The 19,038-nt window shown below is 50.2% G+C and overlaps 2 protein-coding genes and 1 long non-coding RNA gene across 15 annotated transcripts in view; 1 reads left to right on the forward strand and 2 right to left on the reverse strand.

Moving 5' to 3' along the window:
* The window catches only part of PKM (pyruvate kinase M1/2), a 26,627-nt gene extending 13,976 nt beyond the window's left edge, over positions 1-12,651 (reverse strand). For 2 of the 4 annotated variants that reach the window (XM_077881764.1, XM_077881765.1), the window contains exons 1-4: positions 10,464-10,593; positions 4,504-4,620; positions 1,924-2,090; positions 1,046-1,137 (exon numbers count right to left, since the gene is read on the reverse strand). In XM_077881764.1, the coding sequence (XP_077737890.1) occupies positions 1,046-1,137; positions 1,924-2,090; positions 4,504-4,620; positions 10,464-10,513 (426 nt within the window). In that variant the 5' untranslated portion in view covers positions 10,514-10,593. Of the gene's footprint in view, positions 1-1,045; positions 1,138-1,923; positions 2,091-4,503; positions 4,621-10,463; positions 10,594-12,484 lie in introns of those variants that run through there. The other 2 variants (XM_077881766.1, XM_077881767.1) reach the window with 2 other exon arrangements.
* Positions 10,617-19,038, forward strand: part of LOC144303496 (uncharacterized) — a 14,095-nt gene continuing 5,673 nt past the window's right edge. Inside the window, exon 1 of the long non-coding RNA XR_013370540.1 lies at positions 10,617-10,962. This is a non-coding gene — a long non-coding RNA (uncharacterized LOC144303496). The remainder of the gene's footprint in view (positions 10,963-19,038) is intronic.
* The window catches only part of PARP6 (poly(ADP-ribose) polymerase family member 6), a 27,958-nt gene continuing 27,479 nt past the window's right edge, over positions 18,560-19,038 (reverse strand). For all 10 annotated transcript variants that reach the window (XM_077881752.1, XM_077881756.1, XM_077881755.1 and 7 more), the window contains one exon: positions 18,560-18,920. In XM_077881752.1, coding sequence (XP_077737878.1) covers positions 18,818-18,920 — 103 coding nt within the window. In that variant the 3' untranslated portion in view covers positions 18,560-18,817. The remainder of the gene's footprint in view (positions 18,921-19,038) is intronic.

Consider the following 19,038-nt stretch of genomic DNA (forward strand, 5'->3'; position numbering starts at 1 on the left):
TGCCAGAGGGCAACCCCTCACCACTTGTCCTTACAGGGCAGCTTTTTCTTTATTCTGAACAGAAAGTATCAGAAGTCGAGAGAAGGAACTAAGTCAGGCGCCTTCATTACTTCTTTATCGATACCACTTTGCAATCCCACAGCTTATGATGGAACCCGATGGGTTTTAAAAGGAATTGTCCCTCAGGGAACCTCCACTCCTCCCTCAAAATTAGTTTGGGAACAGGAGGGGGGATGGAGCATGTCCCAAGAGTTGCCACCTGGTCCCTGGGTCAAGTCTCTGTCCACAGGTCAAGTCAGCTCATACTCAGCCTCAGTACAGATCCTTTCCTACGAGGCTGCTGGGGAGTGTGCTGACTCTATTTTAACATGCTAGAACCCGTGGGAAGAGAGAGGCTAGGAACAGTGTTGATGAAGTGGGGTACTGTATGCTGGATATTGTGATTACATCGGACTCGGTCCTTTAACTTGCAATGGTATAGAAACTCTTCTCTTGGACCTGCTCAGTTATCTTGGGTCTACATTCGGCCAGAAATCAATCTGCAGGGTGACTTTTTGGTTCATCACTGCAATATGAACAGCTATAGAAACCCAGGGGTAGGAGGTGTCAAGCACTGAGGCCATGTTACCTAACGGCTTACAGGGTTTTCCAGTAGAACCCTTCCACACTCTTTTTTTAAAGTTATTTTCCCAGCAAGCTCTACACTCAGTGTGGGCCCCAAATGCTCACCTCTGAGATCAAGAGTTGCACGCTCCTCTGCCTCAGCCAGCCAGGTGCCCCAAACCTTCCACACTTTAGTCAGTACACGAGTGTGAGAAAACCATGGCCAATAACCAAATAGGTCATCTTTGGGTAAGAAGACTTGGCCAACTGGGATGGCAGGAGATGGGGAAAGGATGATAGGATAGGCCAGTGAAGACACTCGTCCCGCTGGCTGTAAACCCCAGACTTCCTCTTGCCTAATTCACTATGACTAAATGAACCACACTGCCACCCAATTTCCTACAGGCTGCCCCTATGGCCAGGCTGTCCAGCTGAGGCTTACCTCGTGAGTTCCATGAGAGAAGTTCAGACGAGCCACATTCATTCCAGACTTAATCATCTCCTTCAACGTCTCCACCGATCGGGAAGCTGGTCCTAGTGGAGGGGGAAAAAAAGTTTTAAAGCCAAAGTGTTAAATATTCAAAGGAGGAATAACACTTTCAAGTTTGAAGAACTCTTGATATCCTTTTCCCTTAAATTTTCCTCCCAGAAACAGCTCAAAATTCTTTCAAAAGCATATACATGACTAATATTATGTTTACCCACTTCCCTGAGCTAAGGGGATGCTTTTGCTATGCCCTTGAAATCCTACAGGCCCCCATCTAACTAAGAAAGCCTAAGTAAGACTTGGCCCTGAAGCCTAGCCAGATGTCCAACCACAGAATCTTGGTTGCACACAGCAAGTCAAAAAGATCTTCCCTAGGGATCCCAGGATGGCTCAATGGTTGAGCGTCGGCCTTAGGCTCACGGCATGATCCTGGGGTCCCAGGATTGAGTCCCACGTTGGGCTCCCTGCATGGAACCTGCTTCTCCCTCTGCCTGTGTCACTGCCTCCCTCTGTGTCTCTCATGAATAAATAAAATCTTAAAAAAAAAAAAAAAAAAAAAGACCTTCCCTAGATTTCTGAGATGCCCCTAAAAGATGTGCTATGGAACAACACACTGTCTATATTCTGCCTTTAGCAGCAAACACAGAGCACGCAAAATTCCTTATTGCAACTTCCTAGGACCGGAGTCCAGAGTTCCCAAAGAACCTGTGTAGCATCTCGCTCAGCACCCAGGTTTGCTTCATTTCTTTTGTCTTTTCAGGGAAGATCACGGTCATATGAAGCCCCTTTTTTGGGGGGGGGGGGGGGCCGCAGCGGGGGACACACCCACGCACCAATGGTACAGATGATGCCAGTGTTCCGGGCCGTGATGGGTGGGGAGTCGATGTCCAGGCGGCACATGTGTTCCAAGAACGTGTCAGCCATGGCCGCGTGCAGCTGCTGGGTCTGAATGAAGGCGGTCCCGACATCACTATGGGGCTTTGACATGGCTGCTGAGGTCCTGGATCCAGGGGAATTGAAGAGAGAGTCATCAGTCTGAGAAGCCCAGGTGGTTAATAGATCTCTTAGCACAAGAGGCTGTTTCCTGCTTACACATTAACTCAATAGGCACACTCTGCACGAGCCACAGGGAGCCCCACCATGCTCTGGTGGCGTGGGCACTCCTCAAGTCGGGCAAAGGGTTCACGTGACCATGAGCAAGTGGAAAGGACCTCAAAGACCAATTTAAAACCTCGTCCCCAACACACGTGCTTCCCAAGCATCTGCTGTAAGCAGATCTCCCTTACAACGGGCTAGTATCCGCTTTGACAGCTTTCCTCGTCCTCCTCCAAACAACATCTCACAGGCATCGAAGGAAGCTACCTCCAAAGGAAGGCGTGACCAACCTTCCAGCGACAGAAAGCACTAACTGCTAGTTTAGTATCTTGGCAAATATAAATCTTTGTATGAAAAGCTATCTCAAGCTATAAACGTCCGCTATGGGGTGGGGCATCCATAGTGGTTTTTAATAATCCCCACCCAAACTCAAAGTGATTTTCCTGGTTGTAAAGACAATCATCATCCAGGCAGTCCTTTGACCTCTGGAATCCTAGATTTTCTCTAAGCCAGAGCAACATGTAAGTTCATTCCTTGGCTTGCTCTGGCAGGAGAGCCGATCCCAGTTCACTGACAGATAGTAAGAACCACTCCTTGGACAGGAAGCAGAGCTAACCCAAAATCCCGAGCGCACTTTCACCCCAGGAGTCTGCACCTGAAAACCACAGCTACTTGTGGTCAGCAGGACTTTAGGGACGTGCAAAGCAATTTGCATAAAACCAGATAACCCCAATGGCACTGGTCGGGTTCTAGACGTATTACACCTACTTTAACAGGACAGTTACACCTGAGGAAATCCATCCAGACTGCTGGCCAAACCCTCTCCCCCACCTGATTTTCTGATACACCATCCCGATTCCCTTTCTGACAAGCACACCGCAAAGACCACCTGTTACAGGTAATTAAACAGACCCGGTCACAATCCTGACAACTGTCCCGACCTTTGCTTCCTTCACTACTGACAGCTAAACTCACTCAGCCGGTTAGTTTGCTGATTATAGAGACCTAAGAAGCTTCCAGGCTGGTCTGAAGGACCATCAGGTAAGGATGTGAGTCAGAAGCTCGACCCTCCTCATCACAAGGCTGTCCCTTCTTCAAGTTCTTGGACCAAGGGTTACTCCTAACACCCTGGGAGCTTCAAGGCTTCAGCCCAGGCTCCTGAACAAGCCTCTCCTCAGGCCTGTCCCAGCTCCTCCTAACTCTCAGGGCTCTGAATCCAGGCACGCCATACATGCCACTTTTACTTCCTCCTCCCCCCGCCTTGACTTTGGGGCCTCTCGGGGTAGCTTGCATCTCAGCCCATATCTGCTACCTTCAAGAATTCTGATACACGGCCAAGAAGTTCCGTGACCAGTTGTGAGCAAAACTTGTCAGCTAGTGAAAACGGATGGCTACCCATGCTCAGCTACAGAGGCTGATACTTCAAAAATGGGGAAATAAGATGTTGGCTAACTATTCCACACGGCAAATGCGCTGCTCCTTTCAACGTGTGTTTCGTAACTCCCTAATACACACCAGGCACCAAAACGAAAATGTTTGGAGGTCCTCTCCTCTGTGACCTACCTGTTCTCTGTTAGCACCTAGTACTGGGGAGTGTTCCAGTGTTTGCTGAACGACCTTTCCGTGTACCTCAAAGCTTCTTTGTCAAAACCAAAGTTATACCTCTCTTCCCTCCTTCCCCAAATCTGAAGAATTTATGAATTACTAGAGGGCCTGCCTCGGCAGCCAGGGTTTCTTTATTGGCACTCGCGTGGAGTCAGGGCTCCTGTGCCTTCGGAGCACATGGCAGGGCTGAGGTAAGTCTGCCTGTTAAGAGAACATGACTGAAGAGATGGCACCAGGTGGCACACCCAGCCAACTGGAACACAAAGGCCTAGCTGTGGCCTCCAAGTGGAATCATCATCCAGTCTGAGGACTGTCATCATGAATAAAACAAGATCTCAAAAAGTGGATTGGAATAATTAACCTGCATCTTCTTAAAAATCACCAGCTGGAGCAGCCCTGATAGCCCAGCGGTTTGGCACCGCCTCCAGCCCAGGGCGTGATCCTGGAGACCCGAGATCGAGTCCCACATCAGGCTCCCTGCATGGAGCCTGCTTCTCCCTCTGCCTGTGTCTCTGCCTCTCTCTCTCTGTCTGTGTCTGTCATGAATAAATAAAATTTAAAATAAAAAAAAAAAAAAAAACACCTGACAAAAACCAAAAACAGAAACATAAAAAACACAAAAACATAGTCAGCTTTCTCTTCTCTAGACCCGAGACAAGAGTGTTTCCTTGCAAACAAAGACCTGGCCGGGGCCACAGGTTGTTGGGTCATACCTTGTGTTCTCGGGGCTTGGGCTTCCGGTAACATAATGTCCTTTTTGTGGCTCAGGGTGGCTCCTTGGCCCCACTTGCAAAGACCGCTCAGAGCTGAGTAAGGTTTGCTCTGCAGAGCTGTACAAGGATCAAGGTAGAAGCTGAGTGTAACTGAAGTTCTTTGGGGCAATGGAAATATGACCTTAGTAACTAGGTAACCAGATGGTAGCTGCTCCCGGAGACTCTGCTATGTTACAGAGAAAAACATAGATATGGGACTCCTGGGTGGCTCAGCGGTTAAGCGCCTGCGTTCAGCTCAGGGCATGATCCCAGGGGCCCGGGATCAAGTCCCACATCAGACTCCCTGCATGGAGCCTGCTTCTCCCTCTGCCTCTGCCTCTCTCTCTCTCTCGAATAAATAAATAAAATCTTAAAACACACACACACACACACACACACACACACACACACAGATACCTCCAAGGAAATACCAAGAAAATGGTAACAGAAAATTTGCAGGTAAAGGAAATTCTTGCTAGCTCTATGATGCTTTATCTCCTCCTGAATACCCAGATTATTTTCGCTCTAAATTCCCTTTAAATATGTGGTTAATTAACATTTCACTATTCTATACAAGAACCTGGTCAACTCCCAGTTTTTGAGGGAGAAGGGCTACTAACTAAACATGCATAATAGGCCTGGAAGTCTATCTACCCATAAAGTAATGGCAGGTCACCTAGGTGGTAGGATTACAGCAAAATGTTTTCTTCGCTTTACTAATAAATTTACTAATGGAAATATTTTTGTATTAAGAAAAATCACAAATGTACTTCTTCCAAAAATGATACATTTATAAGTTTCCTGGTAAAAATGTTGGAATCAAAACAAAAATGAAGCTTAACTTCTGGTTTCATTAATCAACCGCCTCTCTATGCACTTCAGGAATACTCTGCTTAAATGTGGCAGAGGCGAGATAACACGTCTCAGGCACCAGATCACAAAAGCATTGCCAGACCATTCCACTGGCTTAAGAAGGCCAACTCTGATCCACTTAGAACCCCAAAGAAAGAAAAGGAAAAAAAAAAAAAAGTTGACATAGACCACAGGACAATTCTATGCTCCAAACCTGTTAGTTATGCATCCAAATCCAGCAAACTTCTTTGCCTGTTTAGTCTGTCCTCAAACTTCACAGCATAATCTTTGTGACAAGGATATTCTGGTACAGAAGGGCTGTCTCCAAGGCCAGGAGATGCCATTAGCAAATACAATTATATTGCGCTCAAACAACAACCCTATTTTACCATCTCAATTTAAATCTGAGGTTTTGCAAGCTGATTTTCTGCTCACCCAGCCTATGAAATGTAAAAAATAATAATAATAATGAACATTTATCTGGCATTTGAGTGGATTTCCACACCAGTAATCAGAAAAAAAGAAAAAAAAAAAAGCTTGCTTGTCCAGACTCCTACAAGATCTCAAAGTACCCTTAGACACGTCTACCAAACCAGAGCACTCAGCTCCCAGCCTCTGAGCCCCCCTTGCTGGAAGTCAGGGCTCTGCTGCCTGCCTCTCAGGTCCTCCTGAGCACCAGTTTCCCGTCCTGCCAACCACCACTACCTCAAGTTCTTGCCAAAACCCCCCAGGACTCTCCCCTGGCCCCAGGGCAGCAGCCAAAGCCCTGGTTTCCCGGCGGGCCTCTGCGAAGAGCTCCCTCCCTCATGCTGGCCGTCTGGACAGCGCCTGCCGGGACACGCAGCCAGCGGGTGCCCGGCTGACTCACTCTTGCACCCTCCTCCCGGGAGGCACAGACATGCAGAGCCAACCTCCAGCCTACAGTAGAAGCCCGGCGTATCCACTGATGGTGGCAAATGCCATGCCCAGGTACGGCAACCTTATTCTTGAGCCTGAGCCCCTGCAGTAACATCTTCCTCAGAGCCATTTCTCCTCTGTGAGAAAGGAGACACCGTGAGAAGCCCTACCAGGCCAAGGGGATGGGGTGGGCACGGTCACACCTGAGCTCCCCAGGTCCCCGGCCCACCTTTCCTTTCTCATCTTAAGCAGCTCCTGGTTCTCCAAAACTATAGTTTCCTTTGTGCCAGACACAGGTCTTCGGCCACGCTCCAGAAACCACAGTGGGAGGGAATCACATAAAAGATACGACGTGCCACTTCTTAGGGCCAGTACTGTTGGCAAGTTTGTGCCGGGAAAGATTCACGCTTCACTCCACTGATTCTTTCACAAAGGCCCAAATCATTCTGCCCTAGTAAACCAGCCTGGCCCGTGAGCTGTATGCACACAAGCCAATTTTTAACCAGCCAGGGCTCTCCGCACCAAGTTTCCTCTGACGCTGACCTCGCCACACAGAGTAACCCAACGATGATGGCACCTGATGCCCACAACTGTGGTCCTTGCTCTGTCATCAATATGCTACCTACACCTCCAAGTCTCCAAGCTAGCATGATGAAGGCCTTTCAGGCCTCTAATCTTCAGAACAGACAAGGCGTTCGGGCCAGTGTGCTCTCTAGAGAGTTCCTAGATGATGGAGCAATAGAATTCCCAATTCCCAAGACTGACCCCAATCTGACAACACGATCAAAACAGGTGCCAGGCCACCCACAGAACCTAGTAAGGTCTGCACCGAATGACTGTTTGCCCTGATAAACAGTTAGAGTAATGATATTGTGCATTTATATATGGAGCGAGATACGGAGGAGGGAGCTGAGGTTCCAACCCTCAGCATGCTCCCTAGCAGACAGCAAAGTCTAGCTCACCTGCTTACATGAAACAAAATGAGCCCACTTGCAGGTTCAAGTAAAATTCCCTTGCTTTTATTTATTCAGGGACGTGGCTTTACAAGCAGGAGTCTCAAGTCATATTTCAAAGTGGGATTAGGGCACAAAAGTAGATACAACACGGGCCCAGCCTCCAAAGAACCACTCCACTCCAGAGCAGGAAGTCCCAAGTCAGAGAAACCTCAGATGTCCTTGTTTGACCACAGAAGCTCAAAGCAGAGAAGTGGTTTCAGCCTGAAGAAGGAAGTTTGGAGGAAACTGTTGTTGTCCTGTGTTACCACGCCTCCTTACTAGGCCTAATATAGTGAGGCAGTGTTTTAGGGCATGATATGCATAGTTTGGAAGTAGCAAGGGACCTGGGACTCTAGGTTAGGGCCCTTCAAAGTCCGATACACAACCAGGATGGGTGACAGCCTCCGCAAAGTGAGGTGTTCTAGCTCAGCATTTAAAGGAGGGGTTGTCCTGCACCATAGCTGGAGGGAGAGAAGGGGAGGATGAAAGGAGGAAGGGCAGTCCCAGCTCTCCAAGAACACTGACCTAGTTAGTACAACTGGTCTTCCTAAAGTGACTTTCACAGATCTGCTTCTATTTTGCTTTATTTTTAACTGAAGAAAAAAAAAAAGGAATATTAACATCCGTATTTCTACCGCCCAGAACTGACTACTAACATTTAGCCAGAATTCCTGTAGACTTTTTTTTCTTAACCATTACAATTTTGTAGTTTATTTTCCCTCCATCCCCAGGGCCCTCCAACCTTTCGACGAACTTTGACACCCAGCCACTGTCAGGAATTTTGTATCCTTCTAATCCATTTAAGCATCTATATCTATACTGATCCCTATGACACCGTTTTTCTAAAATGCCCTCAGTACAATACTGTACAAATAAACATCTTGCTTTTTTTCAGCACATGTAAGATCTATCCTGCGGGTACACAGATCTAGTTAATTCATACGAACGACTATGCCGATCCGCTGCACGACTACATCGGTTATTTACGCATTCCCTTACTGGTTGGCAACCCAATCAATTTTCCCCCTATTATTCAATGCAATCAACAATTCTCCTGGTACACGGCTCTATGTGCAAGTGTGAGGCTTCTATATATATCCAGAAATGAAATTCCTAAGTCACAGGGTATGTTTATTTTCTATTTTGCTAAATATTGCTGAAGGGCCCTAACGAGGTTATATCCATTTACAACCATCCAGCAACGTGAGTTCTTGCCCTCTAACACTTCTGCCAGCATTCAATATTGTCAGAGCTTTAAAATGTAGACCCTCTGGATAGGGGACATTAACCTGTTTTCTAATGTCATAACAAAAGAGAGATACCAGTTATCAAAAGCCTCTACTTCCCTACCTCTAACGAGATTAAAACTCCCAGGGCTCCTTCAAGTTGCCCGTGGTTTTGTCTCCTATACCGTGACTGATTCACTGACCGGGTTAATTCTTTTGCCCTCGTCGCTGGAAACACGGAAGACACTAATTACCTGAAGTTATAGAAGTACTAGCTGTAGGTCGACTTCAAAGGCTCGGAAGGAATGGGCGCCTTTCCAGAGACCTTTTCGAACTATATCAGCTAAGCTGGCACTGTCACAGCTTGGCTTGGCATCTCCCCCACCACGGCCCCTGCCTAACTTCCAAACATAGCTTGCTGGCGTCAGGGAAGAGAGGCTTAGAGCTCCCCAGAAGCTTTGCTATGGACAGAAGTGGGGGAGGTAAGTCTCAGAGGCCGCCGGAGGTACTGCAACCCGGCTGGCCCTCCTTCCTACAGGCCCTCCTTCCTACGTGCAGAACTGCACAGACCGCTGCAGGGGCGGGCGCCACACCACTCGGTGGCTCTGCCAACACCCCCTCCCCTGAGCTGAGCAGTCACACCGGGAGGCCGAGAGAGAGGCCCACCAGATGTTGCACACCCCCATCCACTAGCCACCCTGGCTCACCTTCCCCCAAACAGCTTCCTTAACAAAGCCCCAAACAAGCAGACTATTCATTGGTCTAGTCTGAGACGGGCTCGTGGTGAAAAACCCAAGTTCCCAGAGCATGCTCGCATTAAGAACGCTCTTCCTTTAGCTCTAGTCCTAGCTGGACCAGAACTGAGGTTTAAAGTGATGACTCACAGTCCTGGAGGACTTTTAAAAAATGTTTCTTTTTTAAAGTAATCTCTGTACCCAACATGAGGCTGAAACTCCCGACCCCAAGATCAAGAGTCGCCCTTTCTACTGGCTGAGCCAGCCAGGCTCCCCTCCTACAGGATCTCCCACCGAGTAAACCACTTCTACATTTCCCAATGTCCTCAACAAGGCTGCAAGAGAACTTTGCTCAAACGGGCGACTCATCCTTGTGAGGTACCACCTAACTGAGATTTGACTGTAGACGTTTGGAATGATTCAGAAATAAAATGTCAAATGAGTCATTTTCCCCTACCTTGAGCTCAGTCTTAGCTCTTGGCCAAAATAACACATCCTGACATGCCTTCATACAAGCTGAAGCAACATAAATTAGAACCAGGGTAGTGTGAGTTGATAATGCAAGAGTTGGGTTTTTCCTAGCTCACAGTCATTTCCTCATTTCTTCCACTGCCTCAACATTAAGAAACACACAGCTTTAAGAAATAAAATGGCTTTTCCCGTGACACCCCCCACCCCATTAATGTCACAACATCCAAGGCACAGAAACAACTTGTACAAGGTCCTAGTTCTGTCTGGAGTCCCCCCTACCAAATTGGCCAGGTCACTGGCAAATTATTAGACACCCAAAAATGCTTTCTGTTAAACTATGAATTCAACATCAAAATTATTTACTCCTAACGCAGTGCTTAGAATGAGAGCAGCTAAACTAAGACTGGAAGAGACTAATGTCCGTCTATTTTGACTCAAGTCAGAGGTGAGTTCAAGGACATTCTTTCAGTCATCATTATTCATAACCATAACAGGCCCCCCTCCCACAAAGGACTGCCGTGTCCCCTGGGGAAGTCTCAGGAATGCAGGTGCATAGACTACGTTACTTGGGCACAGGCCTGTGTCACGCTGCACCTAAGCTCTTAGGGGAGTACAGAGAGCCGGGACAACCTGGACAACCACTTTTCACTTAACTGGGGAAAATGCGTGTTTCACTATTTGACTCACTAAATGAAGAGAAGGGACTTTTTAAACCTGTGAAGACCACAATGCAGTTTCCCACTCACCCAACAAAGAGAATTCTCTCAAAAGCAGAGAGGTTGAAAGGTTGAGTCATCTTCCCCCAGAGGCCTCCCCACTCATCCACAAACCTGGTGATGGGCTACATACCCTTCCCCTCAGGACAGCCCCACTGCATTTCCCAACAGCATCTTCAGGCATCAAGAGATTAAATTATTTGCTCACAATGCCTCAGAGCAGGAGTCCTGACCTAGGATATCCTCTGTACCCCAGGGAGTGGCCGCACCCTCAGTACTACCAACAGGAGGCCACACTGTCCTTGCCTCCTATCCCAACCTCACGCTTGACCACTTGGCTGAGCAAATTCTAGAACACCACCCGGAGCAGGTGGGGACAGCGGGGGAAGAGTGCAGCGTGGGGGCTGCAGGTCTGTTTCTAGTCCTACAGCCCAACACCAACTGCCAGAATTCCGACCCTCCTGGCCTTCCTTTGTCTACTAACCTCAGGAGACCAAAGAGCCCCGGTAGCCGAATGGGGAGCTGCAAGGTAACCTTTATTAGTTACTGTGTAATCACTGCACCAGGATCCCTTAGGGGATTGGTTTCCAGGACATGTCTAGTATTTAGAAACCCTGACTTAGGAGTTAATCCCAAGATTAACTAGGAGTATGTGTTTGGGGATGGCAAGGAGAAGATGAGCCCTTGTGCTGAAGCAGTTTATGTAATTGTGCTCAGGGACCGAGGAACACATCCGGAGTCATTTCTTCTGCACATTTCCTCACTAGACAGGAGACACTGCGCCCAGTGTGAATAGTAACCCGTCCTTCAACAGTCAGGAGCAAAGAGGTTACTGTTACACACGGGGACCCCCTGCACCATTGCTGTATGCTAACGAGCCAAATTCGATTCTAAAAGCCTGTTAACTTCTCTGTGCATCGTGCCCGGACCTTCATCAGCTCGGACTCACGTGCACGGGAGAGGATCCGCGCCTTGGGTTTGAAGAACACGGATAAAAAGCGGAGGAACTGGGATCCCCGGGTGGCGCAGCGGTTTGGCGCCTGCCTTTGGCCCAGGGCGCGATCCTGGAGACCCGGGATCGAATCCCACATCGGGCTCCTGGTGCATGAAGCCTGCTTCTCCCTCTGCCTCTCTCTCTCTCTCTCTCTCTCTCTCTGTGACTATCATAAATAAATAAAAATTTAAAAAAAAAAAAAAAAAAAAAAAGGCGGAGGAACGCAACGCCGTTCCCCTGGGCTCTTCAATGACCTTCACAGCGGAAGGTCCTTCCCGGCTTCGAACCCAGAGCGCGCGGCCCCCGCCCAGGGCTCCGGCGCCGCAGCCCGTCCCGCGGCGCCCTGATCCTCCCGAGCCCCCCGCCCCAGAGCAGCTCAGCACCGGCTGCACCCAGTGGAGGCGGACCGTGGCGCCAAGCGCTCCCCGTGCTTCCCCTGCGCCCCTAACCCGCTCCCACCCGCTCCCTCGGTGCCCCGAGGCGGAGGCTGCGCAGGTCCCCGGGCGGGGAGGGCGGGGAGGGGGCCCCGGGCTGCGCCCCCGACGGGCCCCCGTGCCTCCGCGGGCACCGGGGGGCGGGGCGGGGGGCGCCGGCGGACGAGCCCAGCCCCGAGGGGAGGGGCGAGGCCGCGGGCGCGGCGAATCAGGGCGCGGAGGACAGGGATGCGGAGGAGCGGACGTGACCAGGCGGGGGAGGGGGAGGGGCGGCCCCAGCGCGGTGGGGGAGGGGCGGGGGCGCGGGAGGAGCACGCGGCGCGGGGAGGCGCCGGGGCAGCATCGGGAGGAGGGGGCCCCGGGCGGGGGCGAGCGGGGCTCGGAGGGCAGGAGGGAGCCCGGGGAGGAGGGTTTGCCGCAAGGAAGGCGGTGATGCGAGCGGATCCAGGCGGCGGCGGCGAGGCCAGAAGGGAGCGCGCCCCGGGGCGGGGGAGGCCGGCGCGGGAGGACGCGGGGGCTCTGAAGGGCAGGGCAGGGCAGGGCGAGGCGCCAGCCCACCCCGCCCCCGAGCAGGATGCCCGGGAGCCCGGGGGGACGCCCGGCGCGGCCGCGGCCCCGCTCACCTCCGGCGCGGTCCGGCTCGAGCTGCGCTGCGGTGCGGGCGCTGCGGGCGGTGCGGGCGGTGCGGGCGGCGCAGGAGCTGCGGACGCTGGCGACGCGGCGCTGCTGTGCGGGGGGCGGCCCCGGGGCCCCGAGGTTATCCCGCCGCGGCCGCCGCAATCCCTCCGCCGCCCCGCCCTGCGCCCAATCCCGGCTCCCGGCTGGCCGGGCCCCGCCCCCTGCGTCCTCGCCGGGCCGCTCGTCGTCGGGAGGAAGCGCGGCGGGCCGGGCGCGGCGTCACGGTGCCCTCCGGGGGACTACATGCCGCGCGGAAGGACACGGCACTCGGAGGCCGCGCCGCGCCCGCCGCCCGCCGCCCGCCAATGGGGAAGTGGCGAGCGGCAGGCCCCGCCCCCGGCCCCGCCCCCGGCCCTCCCGAGCCCCGCCCCCAGCCCGAGCCCCCGAGCCCCCAGCCCGCGGGGGCCCCGCCGCGGCGCGCAGCTCGAGCGCTCGCCCGGGAAGCCCGGGAGCCGAGGTGGGGGCCGGAGGTCGCCGGCGGAAGAGCTCGGGGAGAGCTCGGGAGGGCGGAGAGGGCCTGCCGCGGGGGGGCGAGGCCACAAGGGAGGACCGGTCGGGGCTGCAGCCCCGCGGAGCGCGCCCGAGACGATGGAAAGCGAATGGAAGGTGCTCGTAGTAGTGCACGGCTGACCCATCAGGAGCGAGATGTGGAACGTTACGGCAGATAGTCTGCAGGAATCAGCCCTTTTGTTTTCAATCTCATGGTTTTCGATCAATATCGTTGGAGCTTTTCTATTTTTCTCCAAGGTATTTTCCGATTTCCCCGGTGATTGGTAAACAGCCAGGGATGTCAGCAGTTATCAAGGATACGGCAGCTAACTCCTGCCTCTTGAGAACAACAATGTCGCCTCGTTAAAAATCATGACTGCTCTCTTAGGGTCTTGTCCTTTCTTGGAAGATGATACCAATTTGTGTGACCTGCTCGAGCAGGCACTTGGCTTGCAGCTGAATCACAGGCCTTTCATTCTGCTTCTCTGTTAGTTCAGAAGTTCAGATAAGCCAGGAACAGAAAGGGACAGCCTAAAAGTAAGTTTGTTTGTGATAGAATCCTTCAGTTTTCTTCTGGAAGCCTTTTCTGGTCCCCTTGGTTGTAGATAGGACGTTGGTTGGCCCTGAGCTAAAGATGAAGGAAAAATACTGGCAGGTGGGGGTGTCAGTCATCTGGCCAGTGCTGGACAACATTGCATTTTAAAGTTCTAAGTCTGGACATAGTCCCAAGATTGAAATGCACACGCATTAAACTGGAGAGTCATAAAAAATGTCATCCATGAAACTCTAGCAGAGACTAACCCAGTATATCCTTACACAGAAATGCATAGTGAAAATCTGTCACATGGAGGAGTTTAAGGTGATTGTCATTGTTTTTCTGAAAAGCATATTTAAGAAAGTTCGGATTCCATCTTATCTTAGTTCCAATTCTACCCACTAGTTCTATGACCATATCCTGTAATTTAATGTGTAAGAGCCTAGCTCCTTAAAAGTAAATTGAAGACCATCCCTGCTTCATAGGATGGAATTTGATCAGATGATGTGTGTGAGTGAGTACTGCATGGTGCCCGGCAGGCTTCCTCTTTTTTGGGAATTGATCTTGTGGAGGACGGTCCTCATAACTAGTGCCAGAACATCTTCTGAATTCAAGTAACTTCTCCTGGTCATCCTGAATCCCCACTCCTTTGACCCCTCAACAAGTATCCAGGAGGCTATGCGAACCTGGGGCGATGCTGCAGAATACAGAACACCCCCCCCCCCACGAAGCTCCTCCCCAGAGCCAGTCCTTCCACTATGCTCTCTGACCTGGCAGGATGGGATGAGGAGGTGCTAGATTCACTGGACTGGGGTAAGAGTGAGGGTGCAGATTGCTAGGTTTGGATTCATGGCCACAGAACCACAAAACCTGGGATTAAATGGTCTAATACTCCAAGGTCATTTGGAGTCCCTGGTGGGATAAGTGTGTCAGCAAATGGTACCGGACCCAAACCCCTGGGGTCCAAAGACAAACTTTGGCCCTGGTGAAGAGGATGAGGTTTACAGGCTTTATCGTTACATGACCTCTAGGCTTCTGCCTGAAATGGCAGTGTTATTTCTCTCGTAGGCCAGTACGGATTTCCAGGGCAGCCCACTGGCCCCGAGCATCAGGTTTAAAGCAGAAGTGCTTATCACTTTAGACTTTATATGCCCTCTCCAGAGCCAGACCAAGTGGACTTAATTTACTTCTATGCCTTCCTTCAGATTCCCAAGAGCTCTTTGGGCTTACCAGGGTGGCACAAAATCTCAATTCCAGAGTTCCCCCACAGAAAAATTCTGGAAGGAAGAGAAAGTTGAGCTTTTCGAATTAGGGATAATGAGAGAACAAGCTGTCTGTGTGGGAAGGGGAGGGTTTCATGTAGGAAGAGACATGGAGGGTTGATTAGGAGATGGGTATGGGAAGGCCATTCCAGAGGATAACAACTGTAAAGAATGTTTCCTGAATGCAACTGTGTATCTAGTTCCCCCCTCCTGAGGAAATGCCTCATCAGCATTCAGAAGCAAGAGGGAAGCTTGAGGAGTCCTTCATTCCAGTGGAAGTATTGCCTCAGCCAGGGTGACCCTGTCAGCCTACGTGACCCACTGCAAGCTTTCTCTAGCCCATGACTGTTAGGGCTCACAGGACAAAACCTCCCCAGAGTACTTTCATCCTATCCACCATGCCAGTCCCAGGGAGGCCAGGTTCTCTCTCCTTTCTCCCTCCAAGTGTAGCCACAGCTGAGCTCACTAAGACCAAGTGGGATCATAACCAGACCCTGGCCCCAGAAAGTAACCAAGATTTGGAAGACCAAGAAAGGCAGCGGTGAACAATGGACCAAGGGCCCCCTTCCCCAGGAATGCCTCCTGATGCATTCAGTCAAATTCTGTGTTTCCCTTGTCACCATACCTCCAGTCTTCATCTCCGTGCTCACTGGCATCCACATAACCTGACCCACTTAGCCTAGAAAGGACAGTTAGGACTAAGGAGACTTTGGTCTCTCTCCTAGATAAAATATTTTTGTAGGTAATGCTTTAACCTAAGGGATGGCATCGCTGGCCCCGCGGGGGGGGAGGGGGGGAGCAGGGGGGTGTTCTGAAATCTCTGTGGAATGTCCTATATTCCTAAGAGAATGATGCCCCTACAGATGAACTGGAGCCAACTTTTAGTCCCCCCCCCTTCTGGGGAGGGGTACTCTGGGGGGGTTGTGTGAGCCACAAGGCTTCCTCCCCACCACTCCCAAGGTGGTCCAAGCTGAGACATCTTCCAAACCTCCATGTCAGAATCCATCCTGTGAGAAGCTGTTAAGTAACTCAGTTATGACTCAGCACCAGGCTCTGCCTCTGCCCACTGGCCAGAATCAAAGGAAGAACCAAGCAGAAGGCTCCTCCCCTATGGATGGCCACATCCTTACCACAAACTGAGTCAGGACCACACCCTGCCTGTATGGAAAATTACCAGGAGAAGGAAGAGGAAAGTTAAACTCCAGGAGTTTTAGAGTTCTCAATCCAGAAATCCTAGCCATTTACTCTCCACCTGGAACTAACTGAGGAAGATAGCTCTTTCCCCGGCCCTAGCCCTGACTAAGCATGTCCAGGCCTAAATGAAGTAAGGCTGCTCGAGCCCAGGACTATGTGAAAGATAGGCCAACTGTCCACTTCGGTGTGCAGTGTTTGTACTAGCCTCGGCCACTGTGAAGGATGATGTTTTGTTCAGACCTGGCTTTCACAGGCCCCTCCTCTCTGGTACTGCAGGCCTGGACCAGAGAAAGACACGATCTACTCCTCCTGCAGGCTGTGGGAGGATCCCTACTCAGAAACCCAGGGCAGCATCCTGCAAGTTCCTGGCAATGAAGGCACTGTTCTTAGAGAAGTGCCATAGGTTTTTATTAGATTTGTTTTATACCATATAGGTTTTTTAAGTTTTTCAGATGATTATGTATGGCTTTCAAACTTCTCAGATTCTGAGTCCTGTTGCTTTTATGTGGAACACTATAAAAAGGTGTATTTAAGGTCATTACAGTTTTATTGGCATAATAATGTTATATGCCGTTTAAAAAAAAAAAAAGGTGACATCCATGGGACTAGCTCAGATATTTGAGTGTTTTCTGGTCATATATACTATCTGTGCATTACTTCTCTTTCTGTCATTTGTTAGTGCTTGCTAAAGCAGATACCACTGATAAATTATAAGAAATGCTTATAACGGAGAACAGTCCATTAACAATTTCTGAAAATTGAGCAAAAATGTTGCCACACCACTGGACTGGCCAAGGACCTAGGCTGAGTGCTGGAACACCCGTGGGAGCAGTATGAGACCCTCTGGGGAATTAAAACAATAGCTAAGAGCTCAGGTTCTGGAGTTGGGCAGTTCTGGTTAAAAACCAAGCACTGCCACTAACCAGCTATGCAACCTTAGACACGTTATTTAAGATCCCTAAAGAAAACCTATCTTTCATCTTTATTATCAGGACTAAATGAAAAAGTTATTTGCAAAGTTTGAAAGGCTATCTAGCCTAGAGCTAGAAGAGTTCTGGAGTTAGGTCAACTGTCAGTCACTAGCTGTGGAATATGAGCAAATCAATTATCCTCTGGGCCTCTGTTTTCTCACCTACAAAATGGGAATGATGGCCCCTATATCATAGGCTTGTGTAAATTATATTAGTCCATACACGTACAGTGCTTACAACAGTGGCAAAGGGTTAGCAAATTATTAAAGTGTTTACTGGTATAATGCCTGGCACCTACCCAGTAAGAACTAAAAAATGTTAGCCATCTCTAATACTATGCAGATGAGCTGCAAGGGTCCTCCCAGGAGACAAGAACTTCAGTCAGGGTGGGTTTCCTGATGGGGCCATTTACTTAATGGAAGGGTATTTCACCTAGACCTGAAAACAGAATGGGACAGAGAGCCTTAGGAGACTTATAGAGTCAGAGTGTAGCGGTCTTGATTAAGAATGGGTGAGGAGGGGATCCCTGGGTGGCTCAGCAATTAAGTGCCTGCCTTTGGCCCAGGGTGTGATCCTGGGGTCCTGGGATCGAGTCCCACGTCAGGCTCCCTGCATGGAGCCTGCTTCTCCCTCGGCCTGTGTCTCTGCCTCCCTCTCTCTCCCCCCCCGTTGCTCATGAATAAATAAACAAACAAAATCTTAAAAAAAAAAAAAAATAGGGTGAAGGTAATGAAAGACAACAGGTGGTGTTGGGTGGATGTTGTAAATCAAGAAGCTGTAACAGAATAAAAACCCTAACTTGAAAAGCCAAACTTACTTAATGTTTTTTGCATTCTCTGTGCTTATAGTCCTGTTTTTCTTCATTAATATTTCATAAAATATTTGGCAGTGTCCAACTTGTCAGAGAACTAACTTAGGGTTAGACGCACATGAGACGCACATGAGGCCTGAAAGGCCAGCAGTAGGTTGGGTGGGAATTTCAACGGGGAGATCGAATTCACTGAAACAATTAGGTCTCCTCAAAACAGCCATCTTTCCTTGGAGAATCTGGACTTGGTTTCATTAAGGGAGGCTGCATTTCTCTACATGTCAAATTAGAGACCAAGCCAACTTCCTGCACCTGTCAGCTATTTCCCCCTCACCTCCCTTATCTTAAATAAATTAGCTGGGAGGAGGAAGAGAGTAGAAGCCCAACCCCTGAGACTTAGAGCAGGAAGAGTGGCTAGGTTAAATGCAGAAAGCAGAGAGAGATCCTTAGAGTAGGAAATCTGAGCTGCTTTGGGCTTAACAGCCCTTAAATCTTGAGGAACAGGTATCAGTGGTATTCTAGATCCTTGAGTTTGTGTCATCTGCATAACTGGTAAGTTTCCCTTCTTCATCCATTGATAAAATGTTGCCATATCTGTAGTATACTACACTAGATGGACTCGCTTTGACTCCACTCAATGTAATTCGTTCTGACCCTGAGGATATTCCACTCTCCCCACCCAACACCCCATTTGGGGGCTTGAGGCTGGTGCTGGGCCAAGGCTAGTCAGACCACAGTGATCATATCCAGTCCACAGCACCTTCCATTTTATTGTTTTATTTACAAACAGGGTGAAGTCAACTGGGAAAATCAGGAGTAGGGAGTCATTCTGGGCCATCCAAATGTGGAGTGGTTCCTGGGTCAGTCTCCACCATGAAGGCCGCCTCTTCTATCCTTTTCCTGCCCCTTGGTAACGGCCCCTTGATTCCTCAGGGCAGCCTCGCACGCTGCTCCTGAGCCCTTGTATGAGGGCAGATGGATCCTGGGGGAACAGGGGTGGTACGAGGGCTGGGGCCCCCTCAGTTTGTGTAAACCTGAGTTCCGATCACACGCATGATTTCCTTCTGTATCTTGGGGTCCTGAGTATTAATGTTGGCATCGCCCACCTGACCATCCTCATATCTGCCAAAGATAGGGCAAGTGTGAGCATAAGAGGGAGAACAATACCAGAATAATGTCAACCAGTGGAATTATTTTTGGAGGTGTGGCCATCCCATCCCAGAAGCCAAACCCTTTCTTG

This window comes from Canis aureus, chromosome 32, assembly GCF_053574225.1.
Source record: "Canis aureus isolate CA01 chromosome 32, VMU_Caureus_v.1.0, whole genome shotgun sequence".
Taxonomy (NCBI): Eukaryota; Metazoa; Chordata; class Mammalia; order Carnivora; family Canidae; genus Canis; species Canis aureus.